This window comes from Myxine glutinosa, chromosome 13 (genome assembly GCF_964187855.1).
Source record: "Myxine glutinosa chromosome 13, kmMyxGlut1.1, whole genome shotgun sequence".
Lineage (NCBI taxonomy): Eukaryota > Metazoa > Chordata > Myxini > Myxiniformes > Myxinidae > Myxine > Myxine glutinosa.
In genome coordinates this window covers 75,283,824-75,310,917 of record NC_136273.1, presented here as the reverse complement: position 1 = coordinate 75,310,917, position 27,094 = coordinate 75,283,824, and the positions used below count along the sequence as shown (strand labels likewise).

The following is a 27,094-nucleotide window of genomic DNA, read 5'->3' as shown; positions in this document are numbered from 1 at the left end:
TTCTAAAAAATAATTCTTCATCAATTTTGGAATATTTGACGCCGTTTTCAGCCTCCGAAACGCGTAATAAGCTTTTTTGAAATATTTTTTCAAATGCTCGAATCTCATTGGTTCCTGTGTTTGGTGACGATTTTCGTTGAGGATAACCAGGGCCCGTGTGGGCCCGGGGAACAAGGTTGGTCTTAAAGTATTTTAATTACAAATTAGAGGTGCATAAGATTGTGAATCAAAAAAGACGGGTGAAACAAACTCCTATTGAACTTTTTCTCAATTTTTTATGCGTACTTCCGCATCCGCAAGATGGCGGCCTCCATGAAGCGATTTGGTTTTTCAAATATATTTTCAACTGCTCGAATCTCATTGGTTCCGGTGTTTGGTGACGATTTTCGTTGAAGATAACCAGGGCCCATGCGGTGATTATAGCCGAGATAGTGCAAATTATGTATTTTATGGCGGCCATTTTGAAAATCCAAAATGGCGGCCATGCAAGTGTCTACGCAAATGCCAACATTCATTTTTGGATTCCTCATGCTCGGAATATTCCAAAAATGTATAGTTTTGCTAATCTCCAAAATTTTGAACGAAAAAACATAGTGAACCTGACTACTTGTTGAACATAAAGATCCCATTAAAGGAGCATTTTGAGGAGTAAGCCCTTGTATTTTGGTAAAATCTATTCTAGTATGTATATATACATATATATACGAGACATACTAGCTTCAAAAAGGGGACCAAAAAACAACAACTACCACGGTCCCCGAAAAAGGCCAACCCCCGCTTTGCGGGGAAAAATGGCCTCTAAACGGTGGTTTATACGATACATACTAGAATAGAAGGCCCATCAATAGCCAGACACATGCACGGACACGGACGCAGGCACACCGCGACCAAGCTCCTTTTATACAGACTTGGCATTTAATATGGAATTTTTTTTTTCTTGACTTGGGTTTACTTTCTTAACTCAGTATATCAATCTGGTGAGTTTCTTTTACACTTTGGTGATTTATTTGTTAAAAGAACCATGTCACTGATTGTCTGTCGCAGCAAGAAGTCAACAACAGGATTATATCACAGATGGCGTGGCAAAATGTACGGACAGGTGCATTTGACGATTGGCTTCACAGTCGGGTATACAAGGGTTGTTGCGTTCTGTATTAGTGGAAAACAACTGCTGCACGTCTCCAAAAGTTATTGCCGCTTCCTCTGGAGATGGTCCGTCAACTCGACAATGCTGTTTGTCATGGAGTGGTGGCTTTACGAAATTACGGCATGAAACCGTGCTATTGCTCGGCAGTATGGCATCACTCAAGGTCAGGTGTCAAAGATCCTGAAACGAAATGCTCAGAGGGGTGTCCCTACTCCAATACCAAGGCCAGGATGTCCCCGCAGAACCACAAGGAGGGATGATCGCCAGCTGCACCGGTTGGTCCGCAATGGCCATACCAAGTCAGCTAATCGGATTAGGGCTGAGTGGCAGCAACTGACAAATGTGCCTGTATCCAGAAGGCTAGTCAACCAACGACTGGTTCAAGCAGGCTATCGTGCCAGGCGTCCCCTGAGAAAGCCACGCCTGACCAGACAACACCACCAGCGCCGATTGCAGTGGGCCAGAGAGCACCGTCAATGGCAGCCAGGACACTGGAATCACGTGACCTTCAGTGACGAGTCTAGATTTCTGGTCTATCGTCAAGATGGTCATGTCCGAGTACACAGGCAAGTGCATGAAGCCTACAACAAAGATTATATAGTGCCAAGAGTCCAAGCTGGAGGTCATGGGGTGACCGTTTGTGCTGCTTTTCATGCAGGGGGCAAAACTGACCTGGTTGTTCTGAATGGAAACCTGAACCAGTTCAAGCACAGGGCCATTCTGGAAGAAACATTGCTTCCATTTGCTCGTGCAGCCTTTCGAGGAAACTTTGTCTTCCAAGATGACAATGCACGGTCTCATCGTGCTCGCATGATCCAACACTTTCTTGCTGACCGTGGTGTAGAGCATATGGAGTGGCCTGCCATGTCCCCGGATATGAATCCGATAGAGAACTTGTGGGCAGAATTAACGCATCAAATCGACAACTTGGACCAGCAGCCTGCCTATGTGCGTGAATTGCAGCAGACTATTGTGACTGCATGGCAAGCGATTCCTGTCCAAAACTTGGCAAATCTTGTGAACAGCATGCCTCGACGTGTACGTGCTCTCCTGAATGCTCGTGGGGGTTACACGAAGTACTGAACTGTAATTTTACTGTCCGTAATCCCAGTCGTAATTTAACTTTTGTTTTTGTTAAAAAAAAATTGGCTAATGTGCAAAATAAAGAGATACTTCTGGAAAACGTACAGAAGTTTAACACAGTACTGTCCATGAATTGAGTTCGATATCAGTTTACATCACTTTCAAGGATTATTTGTTTCGAAATGTCAAATGTGGTTTTTGTTTCTTCTAAAGGTCACATCAACAAAATCTAGAATAATTTCAACATAATTCCAATGGACTTTTAGTTCTAAGGCATCTTGAAAAGTAAGTTCACCCCCACAAAAAAAATATTCCATATTAAATGCCAAGTCTGTATATTAGATTACATCCATATTATGTGTGTGTATATAAAGTGGCAGCTCCAAACCAGGATATTAAAATTGGATGAGACAAAGGAATTACTCATGACCAAAATAGACCTCCATCTTTCCTTAATTTTTCTTCAATCCTTCTCACTGGCATGGAAAAAAGAATTTGAAAATGAAAAACCTTATGATGAAAATAATTTTTATTTTATTTCTTCATTATTTAGTTATCGACTTCCATCAAGTCATGTCTGACTTCTGGTGACATTAATGATCAGATTTCGTAAAACATCCCGATCATGCACTGCTTCCCGAGGCTCATGCAGAGACAGGTTGGTTGCAGCCTTTACCCCATCCATCCAATGCATACAAGGTCTGACTCTTCCTCTTCTTCCCTCAAACACTTCCAGCATGGTTCACATCTCCAGACTACTGATTTGAGTCAGACCCATCCATCCAATGCATATAAGGTCTGACTCTTCCTCTTCTTCCCTCAACCATACTCCAGACTTCTTATTTGAGTCAGAACCATCCATCCAATGCATGTAAGATCTGACTCTTCCTCTTCTTCCCTCAAACACTTCCAGCATGGTTCACATCTCCAGACTACTGATTTGAGTCAGACCCATCCATCCAATGCATATAAGGTCTGACTCTTCCTCTTCTTCCCTCAACCATACTCCAGACTTCTTATTTGAGTCAGAACCATCCATCCAATGCATGTAAGATCTGACTCTTCCTCTTCTTCCCTCAATCATACTCCAGACTTCTTATTTGAGTCAGAACCATCCATCCAATGCATACAAGGTCTGACTCTTCCTCTTCTTCCCTCAACCATACTCCAGACTTCTTATTTGAGTCAGAACCATCCATCCAATGCATGTAAGATCTGACTCTTCCTCTTCTTCCCTCAACCATACTCCAGACTTCTTATTTGAGTCAGAACCATCCATCCAATGCATATAAGGTCTGACTCTTCCTCTTCTTCCGTCAACCATACTCCAGACTTCTTATTTGAGTCAGAACCATCCATCCAATGCATGTAAGATCTGACTCTTCCTCTTCTTCCCTCAACCGTACTCCAGACTTCCTATTTGAGCCAGACCCATCCATCCAATGCATACAAGTCCTGACTCTTCCTCTTCTTCCCTCAACCATATCTAGACTTCTTATTTGAGTCAGACCCACCCATCCAATGCATACAAGTCCTGACTCTTCCTCTTCTTCCCTCAACCATATCCAGACTTCTTATTTGAGTCAGAACCACCCATCCAATGCATACAAGGTCTGACTGACTCTTCCTCTTCCCTCAAACATATCCAGCATGGTTCACATCTCCAGACTTTCGTTTTCTTCGTGCATATGTTTTTACACCAACTAAAGTAATAGAGATTTCACTTTTAATACCCTAAATTGTAACAGCTGTTAATTCAAAGAGTGAATGCAATCTGCGGTAGTCTGTGGTGAAATTCACCACGTTTACCAATCACAAATAGCTCAAAGGTAGAGTGTACTCATTAATTACGAACTCGGTGTCAAATTGGTTTGATCCTCAAAGTAATCAGATCTGACTAGTAATGATACCTGCGGTGCTTCAGAGAGGATGTTGCATCATGGAGTTTAAGCCTGCTGTTCGGTGTGCAATCACTGAGATTTCCCGAGGTCAAAGGGCACGTGGCCCCTTTTGGAAAGACGAGGCAGTTTTGCAACGCAACAATTCCCAAGCCGTATTCGAAATTCCCGTTATGCATTTACACTGAGAATCCAATGGCAAACCACCCGTTGTATTCATTGCCTAAAACAATGGATTTTGTAACATCTACTCTCGCTTCGTGGAACAGCATTATGAGATTGTCTCAAATACCTATTGTTGTGTCAAGTAAACGCTATTCCGCAGCACTTTTTCCAAGTCAATGGAATTTATTACATGTATAGATCGAGTGCAACTTGATAACAAAAGGTAATTCCACCTTTGCTTTTCCACCTCTCGCACCAATTTCTCTTGACTTCACACATTCTTTCGTTCTCCTCCTTAAATATTCTTAATTATGGCTTCTCTCCTGCCGACCCCACCACTTCCAGCCTCCCACCTCCATTCTTTTTTAAAATAGATTATATAGTCAGATTCACTATGTTTTTTCGTTCTAAATTTTGGTAGATTAGCAAAACTATACATTTTTGGAATATTCAGAGCATGAGGAATCCAAAAATTAATGTTGGCATTTGCGGACTCCTTTGCGAAAATGACACTCAGGACGGTGATGAAGATCTGTAAAAGCATATTCCCTAACGGTGTAGACCTCGTAGATCCTGCATATAGGACTTATAGTTCAATCTGATACTACCTATAACTTCCTATAACAACCTATAACTCCAAAGGACTTGCAATATCATGTATTATATAATACTGTTATATCACAAATATAAAGACAATGGTTTTCAATTACCTTTGTTTGTTGCTTTTCTATAATCCTGAGCACTATTTTGAGGCCTTTATTGGATTCCTTGACCCAGAAAACACAGGATTAGCATATTTAATTAAGTCTCTAGGTGGACTAGAAGCCGAGATCGCGCAAAATATGTATTTTATGGCGGCCATTTTCAAAATCCAAAATGGCGGCCATGCAGGTGTCTGTGCAAATGCCAACGTTGATTTTCAGATTCTCCATGCTCTGAAGATTCCAAAAATGTACAGGTTTGCTAATCCCAAAATTTTGAACGAAATTATATTTGTTAACATAGTGAACCTGAGTAATAGTTCATTAAGATTTGTTTATCTCATTATTTTGCAGTTCAATTTCCTATTGTTTCTCGAATAATATTCCGAAAGCTAGCTTTACCTTCAATATTCTCAAAAGGAAAATAAATCTCAAATATTCCCCACAAATATAATATTGTTTGCCACAGTTTCAACTCTTTTATTCTAAAAACGAAGTCCTCTATCCCCGTTTCCTTGTGAAAAATCCCAAAGCTCACCCGAATGCAAACTTTGTAAAAAGGAAAATGTATAAAAAAATAAAAATAAAAGGTCAACAGGAGGCGATACCTGCACAATGTCGAGCAGGAATATCGGAAGGTAAAATCCGATAACATTTTCCGTCATCTGATAGGGCACACCTCCCAGTGCAAAGCACACTTTGCTGTAGGTTGATAATTTTTGGTTCTGTGGAAGAAAGCAGGTAGGTGGGGAGGACATATATCAAAAAGGTGGGTTAGGCTTTGAGGTGGTGTTTATTATGTTGAGCTCTTGTATCATGGGTTGTTGAGAAGGAAATTTAGCATGGGTATGTAATATAACCTTTATTAAGCTCACTGTACAAATCTCAAAACCGTAGCAATATATATATATATATATATATATATATACTGTATATATATATATATATATGTAAAATTATATAATGTATATATATATATATACTAGCTTGGTGAGGCGAGCTGCGCTCGCCTCACCAAGCGTCGGTACTGATGAACAGGCTTATTTTAGCTGAGGCTAATGACTGTACCTGAGTTGCTGTGTTGTCATGATTTACACCAATCATAATACAAACAATTACTTTGCACAAATGTATTTGTTGTGTTTGTGATATTACATTTTTATAAGCAATTTAGGTTGAAGATATTTTGTGAATGTTTTTTTTTTCAAGAAAGAACCCCTCAGCACGTACATAGGGGAGGGGTAGGTGCAGACTGGAAGTTTGGGACGATTACACCTCACCACCACGTAATTCAAAACAACTCACCACCAAGTAATTCAAAACACCTCACCACCAAGTAATTCAAAACACCTCACCACCAAGTTATTCAAAACACCTCACCACCAAGTTATTCAAAACACCTCACCACAATAAAACACGTAATAAAAACACCTCACCACCACGATATTAAAAACACCTCACCACCACGAAATTGAAAACACTTCACAGCCTTCAAGCATGTAATAAAAACACCTCACAGCCATAAAACACGGAATAAAAACACCACACAGCCATAAAACACGTAATAAAAACACCTCACAGCCATAAAACACGTAATAAAAACACCACACAGCCATAAAACACGGAATAAAAACACCACACAGCCATAAAACACGTAATAAAAACACCTCACAGCCATAAAACACGTAATAAAAACACCTCACAGCCATAAAACACGTAATAAAAACACCTCACCACAACGAAATTAAAAACACCTCACAGCCATAAAACACGTAATAAAAACACCTCACCACAACGAAATTAAAAACACCTCACAGCCATAAAACACGTAATAAAAACACCTCACCACAACGAAATTAAAAACACCTCACAGCCATAAAACACGTAATAAAAACACCTCACCACAACGAAATTAAAAACACCTCACAGCCATAAAACACGTCACAGCAATAAAACACGTAATAAAAACACCACACAGCCATAAAACACGTAATAAAAACACCTCACCACAACGAAATTAAAAACACCTCACAGCCATAAAACACGTAATAAAAACACCTCACAGCCATAAAACACGTAATAAAAACACCACACAGCCATAAAACACGTAATAAAAACACCTCAGAGCCATAAAACACGTAATAAAAACACCACACAGCCATAAAACACGGAATAAAAACACCACACAGCCATAAAACACGTAATAAAAACACCTCAGCCATAAAACACGGAATAAAAACACCACACAGCCATAAAACACGGAATAAAAACACCTCACAGCCATAAAACACGTAATAAAAACACCTCAGCCATAAAACACGGAATAAAAACACCACACAGCCATAAAACACGTAATAAAAACACCTCACAGCCATAAAACACGTAATAAAAACACCTCACAGCCATAAAACACGTAATAAAAACACCTCACAGCCATAAAACACGGAATAAAAACACCACACAGCCATAAAACACGTAATAAAAACACCACACAGCCATAAAACACGTAATAAAAACACCTCAGCCATAAAACACGGAATAAAAACACCACACAGCCATAAAACACGTAATAAAAACACCTCACAGCCATAAAACACGTAATAAAAACACCTCACAGCCATAAAACACATAATAAAAACACCTCACAGCCATAAAACACGGAATAAAAACACCACACAGCCATAAAACACGTAATAAAAACACCTCAGCCATAAAACACGGAATAAAAACACCACACAGCCATAAAACACGTAATAAAAACACCTCAGCCATAAAACACGGAATAAAAACACCACACAGCCATAAAACACGTAATAAAAACACCTCACAGCCATAAAACACGTAATAAAAACACCTCACAGCCATAAAACACGTAATAAAAACACCTCAGCCATAAAACACGGAATAAAAACACCACACAGCCATAAAACACGTAATAAAAACACCTCACAGCCATAAAACACGTAATAAAAACACCTCACAGCCATAAAACACGTAATAAAAACACCTCACAGCCATAAAACACGGAATAAAAACACCACACAGCCATAAAACACATAATAAAAACACCACAGCCATAAAACACGGAATAAAAACACCTCACAGCCATAAAACACGTAATAAAAACACCTCACAGCCATAAAACACGGAATAAAAACACCTCACAGCCATAAAACACGGAATAAAAACACCTCACAGCCATAAAACACGGAATAAAAACACCTCAGCCATAAAACACGGAATAAAAACACCACACAGCCATAAAACACGTAATAAAAACACCTCACAGCCATAAAACACATAATAAAAACACCTCACAGCCATAAAACACGTAATAAAAACACCTCACAGCCATAAAACACGGAATAAAAACACCTCAGCCATAAAACACGTAATAAAAACACCTCACAGCCATAAAACACGTAATAAAAACACCTCACAGCCATAAAACACGTAATAAAAACACCTCACAGCCATAAAACACGTAATAAAAACACCTCACAGCCATAAAACACGGAATAAAAACACCACACAGCCATAAAACACGTAATAAAAACACCACACAGCCATAAAACACGGAATAAAAACACCTCACCACAACGAAATTAAAAACACCTCACAGCCATAAAACACGGAATAAAAACACCTCACAGCCATAAAACACGTAATAAAAACACCTCACAGCCATAAAACACGTAATAAAAACACCTCACAGCCATAAAACACGGAATAAAAACACCACACAGCCATAAAACACGTAATAAAAACACCACACAGCCATAAAACACGTAATAAAAACACCTCACCACAACGAAATTAAAAACACCTCACAGCCATAAAACACGTAATAAAAACACCTCACCACCACGATATTAAAAACACCTCACCACCACGAAATTGAAAACACTTCACAGCCATCAAGCATGTAATAAAAACACCTCACAGCCATAAAACACGGAATAAAAACACCACACAGCCATAAAACACGTAATAAAAACACCTCACCACAACAAAATTAAAAACACCTCACAGCCATAAAACACGTAATAAAAACACCTCACAGCCATAAAACACGGAATAAAAACACCTCACAGCCATAAAACACGTAATAAAAACACCTCAGCCATAAAACACGGAATAAAAACACCACACAGCCATAAAACACGTAATAAAAACACCTCACAGCCATAAAACACGTAATAAAAACACCTCACAGCCATAAAACACGTAATAAAAACACCTCACAGCCATAAAACACGTAATAAAAACACCTCACAGCCATAAAACACGGAATAAAAACACCACACAGCCATAAAACACGTAATAAAAACACCACACAGCCATAAAACACGGAATAAAAACACCTCACCACAACGAAATTAAAAACACCTCACAGCCATAAAACACGTAACAAAAACACCTCACAGCCATAAAACACGTAATAAAAACACCTCACAGCCATAAAACACGTAATAAAAACACCTCACAGCCATAAAACACGGAATAAAAACACCACACAGCCATAAAACACGTAATAAAAACACCACACAGCCATAAAACACGTAATAAAAACACCTCACCACAACGAAATTAAAAACACCTCACAGCCATAAAACACGTAATAAAAACACCTCACCACCACGATATTAAAAACACCTCACCACCACGAAATTGAAAACACTTCACAGCCATCAAGCATGTAATAAAAACACCTCACAGCCATAAAACATGGAATAAAAACACCACACAGCCATAAAACACGTAATAAAAACACCTCACCACAACGAAATTAAAAACACCTCACAGCCATAAAACACGTAATAAAAACACCTCACAGCCATAAAACACGTAATAAAAACACCTCACAGCCATAAAACACGTAATAAAAACACCTCACAGCCATAAAACACGGAATAAAAACACCACACAGCCATAAAACACGTAATAAAAACACCACACAGCCATAAAACACGTAATAAAAACACCTCACCACAACGAAATTAAAAACACCTCACAGCCATAAAACACGTAATAAAAACACCTCACCACCACGATATTAAAAACACCTCACCACCACGAAATTGAAAACACTTCACAGCCATCAAGCATGTAATAAAAACACCTCACAGCCATAAAACACGGAATAAAAACACCACACAGCCATAAAACACGTAATAAAAACACCTCACCACCACGATATTAAAAACACCTCACCACCACGAAATTGAAAACACTTCACAGCCATCAAGCATGTAATAAAAACACCTCACAGCCATAAAACACGGAATAAAAACACCACACAGCCATAAAACACGTAATAAAAACACCACACAGCCATAAAACACGGAATAAAAACACCTCACCACAACGAAATTAAAAACACCTCACAGCCATAAAACACGTAATAAAAACACCTCACAGCCATAAAACACGTAATAAAAACACCTCACAGCCATAAAACACGGAATAAAAACACCACACAGCCATAAAACACGTAATAAAAACACCTCACAGCCATAAAACACGTAATAAAAACACCCCACAGCCATAAAACACGTAATAAAAACACCTCACAGCCATAAAACATGGAATAAAAACACCACACAGCCATAAAACACGTAATAAAAACACCACACAGCCATAAAACACGGAATAAAAACACCTCACCACAACGAAATTAAAAACACCTCACAGCCATAAAACACGTAATAAAAACACCTCACAGCCATAAAACACGTAATAAAAACACCTCACAGCCATAAAACACGTAATAAAAACACCTCACAGCCATAAAACACGGAATAAAAACACCACACAGCCATAAAACACGTAATAAAAACACCACACAGCCATAAAACACGTAATAAAAACACCCCACCACAACGAAATAAAAAACACCTCACCACCACGAAATTGAAAACACTTCACAGCCTTCAAGCATGTAATAAAAACACCTCACAGCCATAAAACACGTAATAAAAACACCACACAGCCATAAAACACGGAATAAAAACACCTCACAGCCATAAAACACGTAATAAAAACACCTCACAGCCATAAAACATGTAATAAAAACACCACACAGCCATAAAACACGGATTAAAAACACCTCACCACAACGAAATTAAAAACACCTCACAGCCATAAAACACGTAATAAAAACACCTCACAGCCATAAAACACGTAATAAAAACACCACACAGCCATAAAACACGTAATAAAAACACCTCACCACCACAAAATTAAAAACACCTCACAGCCATAAAACACGTAATAAAAACACCACACAGCCATAAAGCACGTAATAAAAACACCTCACCACCACAAAATTAAAAACACCTCACAGCCTTAAAACACGTAATAAAAACACCTCACCACCACAAAATTAAAAACACCTCACAGCCACAAAACACGTAATAAAAACACCACACAGCCATAAAACACGTAATAAAAACACCTCACCACCACAAAATTAAAAACACCTCACAGCCATAAAACACGTAATAAAAACACCTCACAGCCATAAAACACGTAATAAAAACACATCACAGCCATAAAACACGTAATAAAAACACCTCACAGCCATAAAACACGTAATAAAAACACCACACAGCCATAAAGCACGTAATAAAAACACCTCACCACCACAAAATTAAAAACACCTCACAGCCTTAAAACACGTAATAAAAACACCTCACCACCACAAAATTAAAAACACCTCACAGCCATAAAACACGTAATAAAAACACCACACAGCCATAAAGCACGTAATAAAAACACCTCACCACCACAAAATTAAAAACACCTCACAGCCATAAAGCACGTAATAAAAACACCACACAGCCATAAAGCACGTAATAAAAACACCTCACCACCACAAAATTAAAAACACCTCACAGCCTTAAAACACGTAATAAAAACACCTCACCACCACAAAATTAAAAACACCTCACAGCCATAAAACACGTAATAAAAACACCTCACAGCCATAAAACACGTAATAAAAACACCACACAGCCATAAAACACGTAATAAAAACACCTCACAGCCATAAAACATGTAATAAAAACACCTCACCACCACAAAATAAAAAACACCTCACAGCCATAAAACACGTAATAAAAACACCTCACAGCCATAAAACACGTAATAAAAACACCTCACAGCCACAAAATTAAAAACACCTCACCACCACGTCATTTAAAAACACCTCACCACCACGTCATTTAAAAACACCTCACCACCAAGTAATTCAAAACACCTCACCACAACATAATTCAAAACACCTCATCACCAACTAATTCAAAACACCTCACCACCAACTAATTAAAAACACCTCACCACCACGTAATTATAAATACCTCACCACCACGTAATTAAAAACACCTCACCACCATGTGATTTAAAAACACCTCACCACCATGTGATATTAAAACACCTCACCACCACGTCATTTAAAAACACCTCACCACCACATAATTCAAAATACCTCACCACCACGTGATTCAAAACTACCACAACGTTATTAAAAACACTTCACAACCACGGAAACAAAAGTTTGAGGGAGTCGTTAAGTGACAACACAGACGCTGCCCAGATGTGTCGAAATATGGATAAATGACTGTATGTGTGATAAATGACTGCCGTTTTGTCATGGTTTAAACCAATCATAATTCAAACAATTATTTTGCACAAATGTATTTGTAATATACGTGATATCACATTTTATAAACAATTGAAGTTGAAAAAAGAAAATTCGCGATCGTTGAGGTCCATAAAATGTCATCGCGAAAAAAGCGGGGTCGCGCTAAATCGGGGTTCAAGAAAATCAGCGTTCAAACTGACCCAATGTTGACCTAACATCCTAAAACATCAAATAAAAACATTCAAGAATATTAGCAATCATCATTTACAGTTTATTTCTTCAAAAAGTGATCGAGTGTTCCTTGCTTGAACGTAGCATGTCGCTGGCTGCGAGCGAAATCTAGAATGCTTCTGAGTTGGAGGATTTTTATGTGGTCCACCTCCTGGTTCTCCAGCCAACGGAGGCTGGCCTCGAGGTGTTCAATGGCTTCAGACACTTTTGGGGGTGGGGGTGGAGGCTCTTCATTATCATCTTCTTGTGGCTCGAGAACCGGTAGTTTTTTTTTTTTTTTTTTTTTTTGTGGCTCAAGAACCGGTACACTTGCCTCCGCCAGTGCTTTAGTTACGTTACGGACGATCTCTGCGTCCGTCAGGTGCTCATATATGTTTGGCTGTCTTCAGGCGTTTGGCTTTTAGTCCTGCTTCTTCTTCAACTTTGCAATGCGACGCACGTAACTTTTCTTCTTGAGATTTACAGCCACGAAGCGTTGATTCGGGTATCCCGAGGTCTCGTGCAACTTGAGTTTGACTTTTAGTCTTGATCGCGTCAAGTGCGTGAAACTTATCTTTCACAGAAAAAGATTTCTTTTTCTAGTAGTTTGTTCCATTTCCGGGAAGAGCAAAAAAACAAAAAGGTCCAATGACATCGCGTTGCATCCGAATTCGTGTTAAATCGGGGCGCGTAAAATCGGGGTTTCACTGTATATATGTAAAATTATATGAATAAATATGAATGATCGTTTTAAGGCCATTAAGCCTATATATATATATATATATATATATATATATATATATATATATATATATATATATATATATATTGTTGTGGGAACCCACACTTGCTTGTAAATATCACATCATTAAAGGTTAAAGGTAGCACCCCATAGATAGGCCACAAGCAACACGTAGGTCACCATAGGACATCAGTTATTCCTTAGTATGTGTTAGATAAGGCCATTTTCCAATAGTTGAATCTGCGTTGCGTCAATCAAATAAGAGTAGGCCCTTTCGTTCATTTTGCAGCCTCCCTCCAAGCGACGCCATTAAGCGCGCTCCCCAGTCTGTGCCCCATGGCCCCTCCCAATTTGGTACACTCCTTGGCCACAGCCTTAGCTGCCCTTGAGCGTGAGCTCGCTCAACGCCGCCATAAGCCATGAGGTAAAGCCCGGAAAAAGGGGGCGGAGCGCCAGGGAGGAGGTGTGGCCACATCAACCAGCCGTCAGGGCGGGGCCGGTAAGCAATAACCAGCCAACCAGGGCTGGATTGACATCGCCTGACAGGGCGTGGTTTGGGCTTGCGGAGCGATCGCTGGCTTGACTTATAAAAGTGCGCGCACAAAGCCCTCGTAAGGACTTGTTGGAAGGTCGGCTGATTACAGGACTGCGGCGATTTGGAGAACTGGCACAATTTGCCGCGTGATAAAGGACTGATCATTGTGGAAAGCGCTAATGGTATTACAAAGGACTGTCGTGATTAGAGGATTGCCACGAACTGCAGCGAGTATAAGGACATTTGGGGAGGGAGCGCTTGGGGCGAGTCGTGCGCATATTACGTACACAGTATACCAGCCTTCCCCCGTGATTATAATTTTCCGTTCGCGGTGCACTACACGAAGAGCTGCCTGCCGGGTTTTGTCTGCTGGACCGGAGCCGGACTGGAGCCTGGACCCCATCGCCGGACCTTCCACCCTACCATCTGCAATCCCCGTGTGAGTGTCTGTATATGAGACGGGCCTGTTTGTCCAGGGAATAAGTTAAGACTGTAATTAAGACTGCCCTGTGTAATTTTCCTTCCTCTTTCTTTCTTGTACATCCTTTCATTTCCTCTTCTTCTTTGTACATTTGTTAATAAATTGCTCTGTTCTTCCTATTTTCCTGGTTTCCTCTTATCCGATCGCGTCAGTCTTTTCTCTAATTGGGTAAGCATGGCACGATTCGGAACCGCTACAATCGGGCTTAGTCACATTGTTAACAGCTCGGATCGCGGATCGTTAACCGCTCGGCGTTTCCACCGATATCCGTGATTCGGGCGGGAGTTATTCCCTCGTTTCCGGCTGGCGTTAGTACTTAGGTAGTACTAATCCCTAGGCCTAACAAGCCCTACCTAACGCCGTGCCGGGAAGGACGTTATAACTTCCAGGACTCGCGTCGGCCAGATAAAAGGACAAGGGGATTAACCCCCCCTTGATAAGGGGAGAGCCGACGTTTGAGATCCGCAACAATATATATATTGGCGCTCGGAAGTTTGAGATCCGCAACAATATATATGTGTATATATATATATATATATATATATATATATATATATATATATATATATATATATATATATATATATATATATATATATATATATATATATATATTGTTGCGGATCTCAAACGTCGCATATATATATGCATATATATATATATATGCATATATATGCATATATATATGCATATATATATATATGCATATATATATATATATATATATATATATATATATGTATTTTTATATATATATATATATATATATATATATATATATATATATATATATGTATATATATATACATATATATATACATATACATAAATATATATGTGCATTGCACATAAATACATACGCACACACACACACACACACACGACTGATTGAGACAATGCTACAAGTTGGCGCTCGGAAGGAGCTCAAGAGTAGAATGGGGAGTGGTGGCCGGGGGAGAATGCCCAATTCAGCCGCCAACCTCCTTCGACATCCGTCCAACAGGCTATGCGACTTGCATGAATGTCTTGTAGAAAGAGGAATTCCAGGATAACTCTGTGGAATTCAAAAAATGAAATGGGAAGTCGGTGAGGTTTGCGGATAGTGACCCACACTTGCAAGAAAATCATACATTACCCCCAAACTATTAACCTTTATCACTTTGACAGCTAAAGTAATCTGGCAGGAAGCCAACATGCCGACCCTCGCCGTCAATAAGAAGCGCAAAGACCATTTAACTTTATCGGATGGCTCATAAGAAGGTCGTGCCTGACAGGTGGCCACCTGGCAGAACTCCCACACGTGGATCTGCAGTTTAAGGACTGAGGAATGTGACCACATGCCCACTCTCAATCTTCATGTCTCAACAATTCTTACACCGTCCCCTACCCCCTCATCCCCCTACCAAATACGAGTAGTATACCCTCTGGCAGGGACTTGCCCGTAATGGGGATGTTTAGAGTAGGTGAAGTGGCCGGGCCATGTTGTTATGACCACACTTACTCACAGAGGATATCCTGGAGCGGCGGGCTTGGGGAGCCAGAGCAAGCACAGCAAACTTTACGGTTCGTACACAATAGCAAGGACCCATGCCCGGGGGACCTTGGTACCAGGGCCTGTTTACACTGCCCAGCAATGGCTAAAGTCAACAACGTTAACACCACTTCTGGAGCTTTAGGAAGCTTTGCCTCAAGAGTTGGGATTAAAACTGGGGTAATATTCAGGACCGACAAGAAACTTCCAACTTTTAAAACACTGCTGGTACATTTTGGAAGATTAGAAAGTAAATGCAGGAATAATTATACTTTACGAAAATATTATTGAAGGTTTTATCATTTTCAGATATAAAAATAATAATTATAATACTGGCTGAGATGGGGCAAGATTCCACTGTTGGGAAAGATGAGGCGAGATACCCTTTTCCACCCAGGCCCACCCACCCAATTCCCATTATACATCCTCAGTAGTTTTGTTCAGGATAATTTTCCATATGAAATTGCCCGCTATACCATCAGCAAGAGAGCCCTGTGGTGTAGATGTACCGGATATTGAATATACAACCGGGACCGGGGAAGTTATACTCCGTAACGAGGTTCTGAACTCCAATTTTGAGATTTCAGCTTACTCTACAATATTATCAACCACACAAGAATAGTATCGGAAGCCTGGTGTTGGCTTAGCGGTTAGGGTGCTGGCTTGGGATCCTAGGATCCTGGGTTCAAATCCCGGTCAATCGCTGAATTAACACCAGGGGGGTGACTCAGCCTGTCATCCTTCTGAGGTCGGCAAATTGAGTACCAGTTCACTGGTAATTCCTTGTGAGTCGCAAGAGGCGACTAACAGGGTTGGCGGCAGAAAGGGCATCCAGCCATAAAATATTGCTTCAAAAAGGGGCCTAACTTGTTGCCCGAAAAACTAGTGCTCGAAAAACTAGTGCCTGAAAAACTAGTGCCCGAAAAACTAGTGCCCGAAAAACTAGTGCCCGAAAAACTAGTGCCCAAAAAACTAGTGCCCGAAAAACTAGTGCCCGAAAAACTAGTGCTCAAAAAACTAGTGCCTGCAAAACTAGTGCCCGAAAAACTAGTGCCTGCAAAACTAGTGCTCGAAAAACTAGTGCCTGAAAACCTAGTGCCCGAAAAACTAGTGCCCGAAAACCTAGTGCCCGAAAACCTAGTGCCCGAAAACCTAGTGCCCGAAAAACTAGTGCCCGAAAACCTAGTGCCCGAAAAACTAGTGCCCGAAAAACTAGTGCCCGAAAACCTAGTGCCCGAAAAACTAGTGCCCGAAAAACTAGTGCCCGAAAAACTAGTGCCCGAAAAACTAGTGCTCGAAAAACTAGTGCCTGCAAAACTAGTGCCCGAAAAACTAGTGCCCGAAAAACTAGTGCCTGCAAAACTAGTGCCTGAAAACCTAGTGCCCGAAAAACTAGTGCCCGAAAACCTAGTGCCCGAAAAACTAGTGCTCGAAAAACTAGTGCCCGAAAAACTAGTGCCCGCAAAACTAGTGCTCGAAAAACTAGTGCCTGCAAAACTAGTGCCCGAAAAACTAGTGCCCGAAAAACTAGTGCCCGAAAAACTAGTGCCCGAAAAACTAGTGCCCGAAAACCTAGTGCCCGAAAAACTAGTGCCCCAAAAACTAGTGCCCCAAAAACTAGTGCCCGAAAAACTAGTGCCCGAAAAACTAGTGCCCGATAAACTAGTGCCTGCAAAACTAGTGCCCGAAAAACTAGTGCTCGAAAAACTAGTGCCCGAAAAACTAGTGCCCGAAAACCTAGTGCCCGAAAAACTAGTGCCCCAAAAACTAGTGCCCCAAAAACTAGTGCCTGAAAAACTAGTGCCCGAAAAACTAGTGCCCGATAAACTAGTGCCCGATAAACTAGTGCCCGAAAACCTAGTGCCCGAAAAACTAGTGACCGAAAAACTAGTGACCAAAAAACTAGTGCCCGAAAAAAGGCCAACCCCTGCTCTGTGGGGAAAAATGGCCTCCAAAGGTGGTTCTTCACACAAGGATAGTATAGACTAAAAATGACTGCAAGATCATGATGAGCTTCCTTAAAGAGGTGGATGAGGTAAAGGTAAGTGTAGTTTGAATAGTTGTCCCATGCTTAACAAGAACACATAGATGTGTCACACATGTATTTTTCTCATAACCCTCTCTGACATTAACACAGGCTTCAAGTGTTTATGAGGAACATTCAAGGCTCAATGAACAGTTATTCATTAAATCAAATCAGACTTTGAGGTTAATATACAAACAAGGAGGCAAAAAAGGTCAAAAGATGTTCCTTCATGTAGGTATAGAATGTACGGTTGGACGAACACGGTTTTGTGTTTGGAACTCAAACCTGAGCTTTTTCACGAAGTGTTTCGCTTCACTAAATGAAGACTAGCAGCTGAGAATTTTGCCTGAAACTCAAAATAGAAACACAGTAACCTCACAGGTAATAGACAATTCTATACTGTACATCACGTGAGGATTTAACAACACCAAGGACACATCACAATTGTCTTCAAAATCAAAAGATAAAGCCAATCAGGTCAATTAGGATGAAGCAAAAAAGCCACTGAAAACAAGTGTCTGGAGGGAGAAAAGTGATGTCCGAAAAAAATGGCGTCACGGTACCCAGAGTGTGATGTCGCTTCCCACAAGCTTAAGAGACCAACCAGGTCTCAAAAGTATTCACCCCCATTAGCGTGTGTGTGTATAATATGTGTGTGTATATAATATGTATAATATGTGAAAAAATGTGTGTGTGTGTGTGTGTGTGTGTGTGTGTGTGTGTGTGTGTGTGTGTGTGTGTGTGTGTGTGTGCGCAGGCCACTGCCACTGGTCGTCATCTCCACTCACGAGTGTCTAGGACTGAATGGATCCTTCCCTGGTCCTGAATCATCCATCTTAATCTTTGTGTGTGTGTGTGTGTGTGTGTGTGTGTGTGTGTGTGTGTGTGTGTTTGGGAATGATTTGTGGTTCCAGCTCTTCTATGAGCATTGGACCATGTAGAAAAAAAAATCCCATCTTAACACACAGAACACACAGATATTAGCTGGTATCCGAGATTCAAATCCCATTGACTGTTTATTAGTTTGTAAGTAATTGTCCACCAACATCTTTGTAATGCTATGAAAACTTGTAATTGTAATTCTATGAGCACCGAGGTGCTCCTGCCTCACACCTATCTCGGCTTCACGCTGTTGAAACCAAAGCTTTCAGAATCATTGGAATCTCCTGCGATGAAGCAAACTCCGAGGGCCTTTCACTCACTCACCGCAGGCAGGTTGGTGGTCTTTCTGTCTTCTACCGACTCCTCTCCGGCCTTGCTCCCCCAGCTCTGTCTGTGCTCTGTCCCCCAAATATTCCTGCAGGTCGCACAAGATCTGCCAGCCACCCTCTGATGGTTAAACTGCCAAAATCAAGACTCTCTATTCACCTTCACTCTTTCATTCCCCTTTTCTCCCGCCTCTGGAACAAACCCCCTCACTCTCTTCAATCCCACTCCTCCCTCCAGGTCTTTAAAACAGCTGTTCACCATCATCTCTTATCTTCCCCCATCCAAAACCTTGATCTTTTCTACCCCCGCTAATTCACCCCAGATACACTTTTTTGAAATACCAACTTCTATCCTGGAAGTCCTAGCAGTGTCCATGTGTTTTTTACCTCTCCCACTACCACCCCCCTTCCCGTGCCGCCTCCTCCCAAGCCCTCTCCCTCCCACAGATCTCCCGATGTCCTTGCTCTCAAATGTTGTACTTGTGTGCTTCCCCCTCTCTCCCCATCTTGTCTCCCGCTCCCTTTATTTCGTCTTTTGTGTCCGTTTGTTTTTTTTGTCATTAATGTTAGCTCTTACATGAGCCTCGACCTTGTATACAAAAACAAACAAAAAAAAGTACATAAATGCCCTAATGTCCTTGTCCTACATATGAGAAATGTAAAACCCCATCAATGAGTCTAAGAGCACTGTAAAACAACAAAAGGCACCTTATGGACTAGGGGAGACACACAAGAGGTCTCCGCCCGGCCGATACACCCTTGAACCAAGAAAACATTCCGGTGTGATTGCTAATTGCAGACAAGCCATTTCGAGATTGGCCTTTCCCACTGATAAAAAAACCCCCAAGACCCAATCATCCCAGCCGAGAAATGAACCGTCCAAGGAGGAGAACCGTTGCCTCTCTTGAACTCCACGTCCAGTTTCATCACATTGTGATACTCATCAAACCAGCAGTCGTTTCTCGTTTTAGGGAAATGTCCACCTACCGTAGTGGGCTCCAGCCAAGCTGCACAAGGAAGCCGAAGGGAAAGGAAAGCAAAAGCTCGTCTGAGTGGCACAAAGCCCTGGTAAATGTGTATACAGTATATAAAAAACACAATTGCTGGATTTCCCTTATCAGGAAATAAATAATTATAACAATACAAAACTGCCCCACTCGACCCGAGGTTGAGTTATGCCTTAAACCTCTGGCATAAGATTTATAAAAACGTGCCTTGGAGGCAACAACAGGAAGGCCTTGTTTTGGTGATACAATTAATAAGGGATGGCGGTCCTTGTTTTCCTGTATGTAGCAGCCAGACACAGGGTGCAAATACAGACTAGATCATTATCATGTGTCTGCAGCACCTGGCTGCTGATTGCATCGTTTCTGAAGACACGGGGCTATGCCAAGGATGCAGTGCCCCCCACAGCCATTTACCAGGGAAGGAATTCAGAATTTGGCCATGGCAGGGCCTACTCGTTTTTACAGGGCCTACTCATGGCAGGGCCTACCAGCGGCCTACTCGTTTTTACAGGACCTACTCGTGGCAGGGCCTACCAGCAGCCTACTCGTTTTTACAGGGCCTACTCGTGGCAGGGCCTACCAGCCGCCTACTCGTTTTTACAGGGCCTACTCGTTTTTACAGGGCCTACTCATGGCAGGGCCTACCAGCGGCCTACTCGTTTTTACAGGACCTACTCGTGGCAGGGCCTATCAGCAGCCTACTCGTTTTTACAGGGCCTACTCGTGGCAGGGCCTACCAGCCGCCTACTCGTTTTTACAGGGCCTACTCGTTTTTACAGGACCTACTCATGGCAGGGCCTACCAGTGGCCTACTCGTTTTTACAGGGCCTACTCGTGGCAGGGCCTACCAGCAGCCTACTCGTTTTTACAGGGCCTACTCGTGGCAGGGCCTACCAGCAGCCTACTCGTTTTTACAGGGCCTACTCGTGGCAGGGCCTACCAGCAGCCTACTCGTTTTTACAGGGCCTACTCATGGCAGGGCCTACCAGCGGCCTACTCGTTTTTACAGGGCCTACTTCGTGGCAGGGCCGACCAGCGGCCTACTCGTTTTTAAATGTACTTTAAAGCCTAACAGTGAATGCTAGCAGACGGGGCAGCCGGCTTAATGCCCTCTCCGAAAGACGTCACTTCGCTGCGACTCCATGCCTATGAATCACCAGGATGGCAGTTTATTGTCTGGAAGGGAAGTGAACCCAGACGAGACGGCTCAAAGGGGAGCACGCTACCTCAGAATCCAGGAGACCGGATGAAGTTGAGAGAGAAAACAAGGAGCAAAGAAACAAACCTTCATAATTGGACAACTTCCTTTTGGCCAGGATGCCTCAGGAAGGAAAGCCTGAGGAATAATTTGATACAGCCATTAGCAAATATACACAAAGATTGCACCAATCATGAGACTATAAGAACAGGGGCAACTAGTCGGTGATGGAAACCGATTGTTCGGAATGAAGCGCAATGTTCAAGCTTTATCTTTTTCCTTTTTGTTTGTTTTTTTTGCTTACACGTTTTCTAGGAAAACAAAAACATTTAAGTGGGGGCATGGTTCGGGGTCAAAGGGAAAATAACTCAAGTATCTTATGCAACATGTCTGTTCTGAACACCCAATACTTTAAATGATCCATTTTGTGTGAATTTTTATGAAATTCGAATTATGCCTATCGTGAGCTCATGTAGCCTGGGGTTGGCTTAGCGGTTAGGGTGCAGGGTTGGGATCCCAGGATCCTGGGTTCAAATCCCGGTCGATCGCTGAATTAGCGCCAGGGGGGTTGACTCAGCCTGTCATCCTTCCGAGGTCGGCAAATTGAGCACCAGTTCACTGGTAATTCCCTGTGTGTCGCAAGAGGCGACTAACAGCGTTGGCGGCAGGAAGGGCATCCGGCCATAAAACATTGCTTCAAAAAAGGGACCACGGTGCCCGAAGAAGGGCAACCCCTGCTCTGCGGGGAAAAATGGCCTCTAAAGGTGGTTCATGAGTTCATGTGAGATCGTTACCTGGTGAGATTAGATTACGAAAGATATTCGATTCAGCCAGGACAAGTTTTGTCCTATTTCGAACCACGATTTCTCAGCTCACTGAGGAATGAAGCACGTTACATACTTCAGAAATAGCACGGTATCCTGGCAGGTCCACAGGCACTTCACACTTAGCCTATGCTTAGCATGCAAAAAATAAACTCTCAAATTCCCAACAGGACGCTAAATGAAATGTTTGCATTTCAATAGGCATTTTTATGTCATGTGACCCAACAATGAAAGGGTATGTCTAGCATGCGATAATGTGATGTCAGAGACATACATCATATCAAGCATACCCTTCATTGTTAGGACATCACAATGACTTCTGGTGTGATGAGTATGACAATTATATTTGAAAACTGGAGGTGTGGTTCATTCTGATTCAAGTGGTAACATTTGTGTAACTATAAATGGAACTTCCAACCTGGAGGGTTATTCGTCAAATATTTACGGTACACTCCGATAGGAGGGTTCAGAAGTGGCGCACTTATCTTTGAGCCGTCTAATCTGGGTTAGCTTCCCGACCTGAAGACAAACTATCAGATTGGTGCTCGGATTGGTGCTCCACAGGCACGGCGTCGCATCTTATAAATGTGAAAGATCATGACAGACAGTGAGACCCAAGAGCTTGAGTGACAGAACTTCTTGGAGAGGATTGTTGAGAAAGTAGATGGGAGGGTTGTTGACCTCGGCCCAACATTAATCCGTGTGCCTCCATGTTCTAGCATTGGTCAGTGGACGTAGAATATGTCGGTCGGTGGACGTGTGCCACCATACAGAGTCTTTGGACAAACCTAGTAGGTGAGTCAACACCTCCTTCCTGACAAATTCTCACTCAAACCATCTTCAGTGGAACGTCAGGCATAGCCAGCCGGGTATTCCCCTGCACCTGCAGGGCCACCTTCAAAATCGCTGTTCCATCCTCCAAGACTCCATTGCAGACTCCTACCGAAGGCAACAACAGGTGCTCATCTGCCAAGTCTTGCGTGTTTTGCCGAATATCTCCGTGCTTCGTTAAAAATGTATCTTTCTTTCCTCCAATCTCATTTTCATCTTTCACATTGTTCGAGTTCCTCCGTCATCCTTGAGATATGTATTGCAAAAGCTGCGGCAAAGAATTCAAGATTTTTTTTTTTTTTTTTAAAGGAATTCGTCATTCAAGATCATATCATCCGAACCTGATATTTGTGTTTCTTTATGCGAAGTCGCCCATGATTATATATTTCTATAGTGAAGATATGTCCTTCACACACCCTCACACAATGGGAATCACACAAAACTGTGCTAGGTGCTAAGAATAACCGCTGATGCGTAATGTTCGAAAAAGATGGATCTTTCCCCTTGTTCCACATCAATGGTGTAACCAGAAGAACTATACAAACCTCAAACAAATGCCACAGGCTATACCCGTCAGTCTCTTCAGAGTTGTAGCATAGCAAGCATTTCTGGAGGCCACAGCCCTGCATGTCACCCCACCCAGGGTTAAGCAGACAGGTAAAACAACACCTGGTGTGTGCTATCACACTGGTCAGACGTCTCGACAGCAAATGCGTCTTCGAATACAACCAGACAATGAAATTATGAGAATACCGAAGGATTTTCTAAACTACAAAGTAAAACAACCTAAGGCTCTCAGCGATATCAGGAAAATGGTGCGAATGGCATGATGTGCACCTCACATTATAATCCTGTTTGGTGAGTGTTCACAAATGTTTCCATGGAAATTGTTTCAAACCAACACATGAGATTGTAGAATGACAACATTGATATATGTGCCTGAGAAAACGTGGGTGCATATCAAATAGATTAGTCAGTCGCTGGAAGAGGCTCCGTCACCAAAAGCCTCACCTTCAACTGTGGCCATCCACAAATCAAAGCCAGTCACAACCTCTGTCAATTGCAAGCCATTCCTTCAAAAATCAGAACAACTCACAGGGTCACGGTCTACAAGGCCTTTGTCTGTACGTCGAAGTAGTATTGCTCTCTGCTATGGACTGGTGCACCAGCATCACATCTGTCTCTCCTGGATTGTGCGGCATTGAAAGCTCTCAAAATTCTTAGACTCTCCCAGGATAAGGCTGAGCACAAGGTCAGTTTCTCTCAGTTCTTCGACAGGTCAATGGCCACTGCTTTATTTTTTAACCACCCGATCCATCCTCCTCTGCTCTCTTAGCCCCATGACCCTCCCCAGCTCGTCTAGAATGCACACGTTCTTCCAGCAACTGGTGAAACTTTCAATATTCATGCTGACTGTACACCTCAACTCTTTATGCCTTGATTCCCCTGTCTGTGGAACCACCTTCCAGAGGCTGTTCAATCACACCTTTCCCTCCTTGGTCTCAAGCAGGTGGTGCACTGTCATGTCATACTACACATACTTTTTTCAATCGCAATTAACCCCTCCTAACCCAACTCTCTTACTCGCAGGCCAGTTCCTAACTTCTCCTACATTGCTCTTCCATGAGTCTCGATCCTGTAAATAATATATAAATCTTACAGTGCAACTCATTTGCTTTAAGTATCTTACCATCATACAAAGACATCTTTAACAACAACAACAACAACAACAGGCATTTTAAGGCCATTTTCCCTGCCTTGCGGTCCCCATGACAATGTTCTCCATTTTGCCCTATTTCTGCATCTCCCCTTGTTAACCCCCTTGCCTGCATTTCTTCTTCCACCACCTTTAGCCAAGTCTTTCTCAGTCTTCCCCGTCCTCTACTTCCTTCTACATTCATTTCCATCACTCTTCTCAACCAGTCACTTTCATCTTTCCTCAACACATGACCAAACCATCTCAACCTGTTCCTCTTCACATATTTAACAAGAGAGAGAATTGCTTTGTAATACATGTCCCCTACAGACATGTGGTATTTTCTAAGTCCAAAAAGGTATTATATGTAGATCATCATACAAAGACATAAAAGGGCATAACTCAGTGAAAAATGACGAAACGCCCTGAAAATTGAACGTGTTCTGTAACTTATCATAATAAAGCCATGTACCAAGTTACAGTTTAATATGTTAGAGAGTATGAGCGGAAAGTCTAGAAAAGCACAGGTGGGACAGACAGACAGACAGACGGAAAGCAAACCCACAGTCCCCTCCGGTGAAACCGAAAGGGGACTAATAATATGCTTCTCGATGCATTATTTGTTCAGCAGATGCAAATCTCAAAGTACATAATAAATAAATATTTTCTTCAATTCTCAAGGTACATAATAGTGAAAAGTTGAAAACAAAGGCAGAAGATTGTTTAAAAGGAAGAAGATGCCAAATGTTCACAGATGAACTGAGAAAGTGAGAGTTTAAAATGCCATAAAGTTTTTGGAATCATGTCGCGTTTGCCTGGTTGTCTCGTTTGAGTCATTTATGATTCTCGAATTGACAATATCTACTCCTAACCTGAAAGGGTTCAAACCTTAGAAGAGAAATACGATTTTTAAAAAGTCTGTAAAATCGATCTACACAAATCAATATCCCAAACCCACTGAAGACATTTTGATGCAACCCTGCAATGTGACATAAATGTCTGCCGCTAGTTTTGGGCTTAAGCCCTCGAACTCGACTAATCAATCGAACCCTAAATCCAGCTCTTTCAAGCAGGGATCAACGTCACGTAGGTGGTTTTACAGCTCAATAATTGGGGGATAAAAGAAACTACGAAAACTTACAGACCTTACATTCCACGAATTTTATGATTTTGCATTCACTTGTTATGGTGGATGGATCAAAGTAAACTTTAGCACAACAAATTCCTGAAATTAGAACTTTAACTGTGTGTCGGAAAACATCTATCTGAAGATTCCTGGAGGAGCGTGCATTTGTCTTTGCATTGCATTTCCACTTAAACATTTGGTCGAAACATGGATGATATATTGAGGTTGTAGAGCTACACTACGAGGAAAAAAATCTACCTGTTAGAACTGGCAATGTGTTTCAAGGTGAATAAGACAAATAGAAAGCATTGTCTCTTATTCAACCCATCTTTAATTTGTCCCCAACGACTAACCCTTCGATTGGAGGAACTCCACGGATTTATCAGCAAAATGATCATCCTTAGCTCCCAATACTCGGACAAACTGGAACTCCACATGTCATTTTGATATCATCATCATCATGCTGCCAGAGTAGTGTCTTGGTAAGGGTTATGCTGGGTGGTTTGCCATTAACTTCCCAGCAGTAGCTGGGCAGAAATTTGGAACTTGTTTAGGGTGCCACGAAAGCTCGCCGACTCTTCTCTTCATTAAGGACACCGTGGGATGTTTAACGTCCACCAACCTATGCCATCAGGTGGGACGCCCAGTTAACGTCCATCCGAGATGTGCCCCACACCTTCATGATTTGTCCTACCAGAGGAACACCAGGTTGACAGTTTATAGCTGGGTCGGATTCAAACCCAGGCTATATGGCTCAGAGGCGAGTACGCATCTAGGCCATCCTGCCACCTCCTTTGGGCTATCATCGCTCTTTGTGTATGACAGGTCTCGAAGAGACCACTTGTGAAGTTAACACATCGAGATCAGAGCTACATCTGGCTGAAACTGAGCACAGCTCATCACGCATCTAACACCATCACTACCGTGAAACATGGTGGTGGCAGCATCATGCTATGGGGATGCTTTTCAGCGGCAGGGACTGGGAGACTTGCAAGGATAGAGGGAACAATGATTGGAGCCAAATACAGACAAATCCTTGA

General features: G+C 41.7%; 1 protein-coding gene across 1 annotated transcript in view; it reads right to left on the bottom strand.

Annotated features, from left to right (window-relative positions):
- Window positions 1-27,094, bottom strand: part of LOC137439029 (sodium-dependent lysophosphatidylcholine symporter 1-A) — an 85,241-nt gene that overhangs the window by 47,185 nt on the left and 10,962 nt on the right. The window contains exon 2 of the mRNA XM_068134617.2: window positions 5,603-5,719. Coding sequence (XP_067990718.2) covers window positions 5,603-5,719 — 117 coding nt within the window. The remainder of the gene's footprint in view (window positions 1-5,602; window positions 5,720-27,094) is intronic.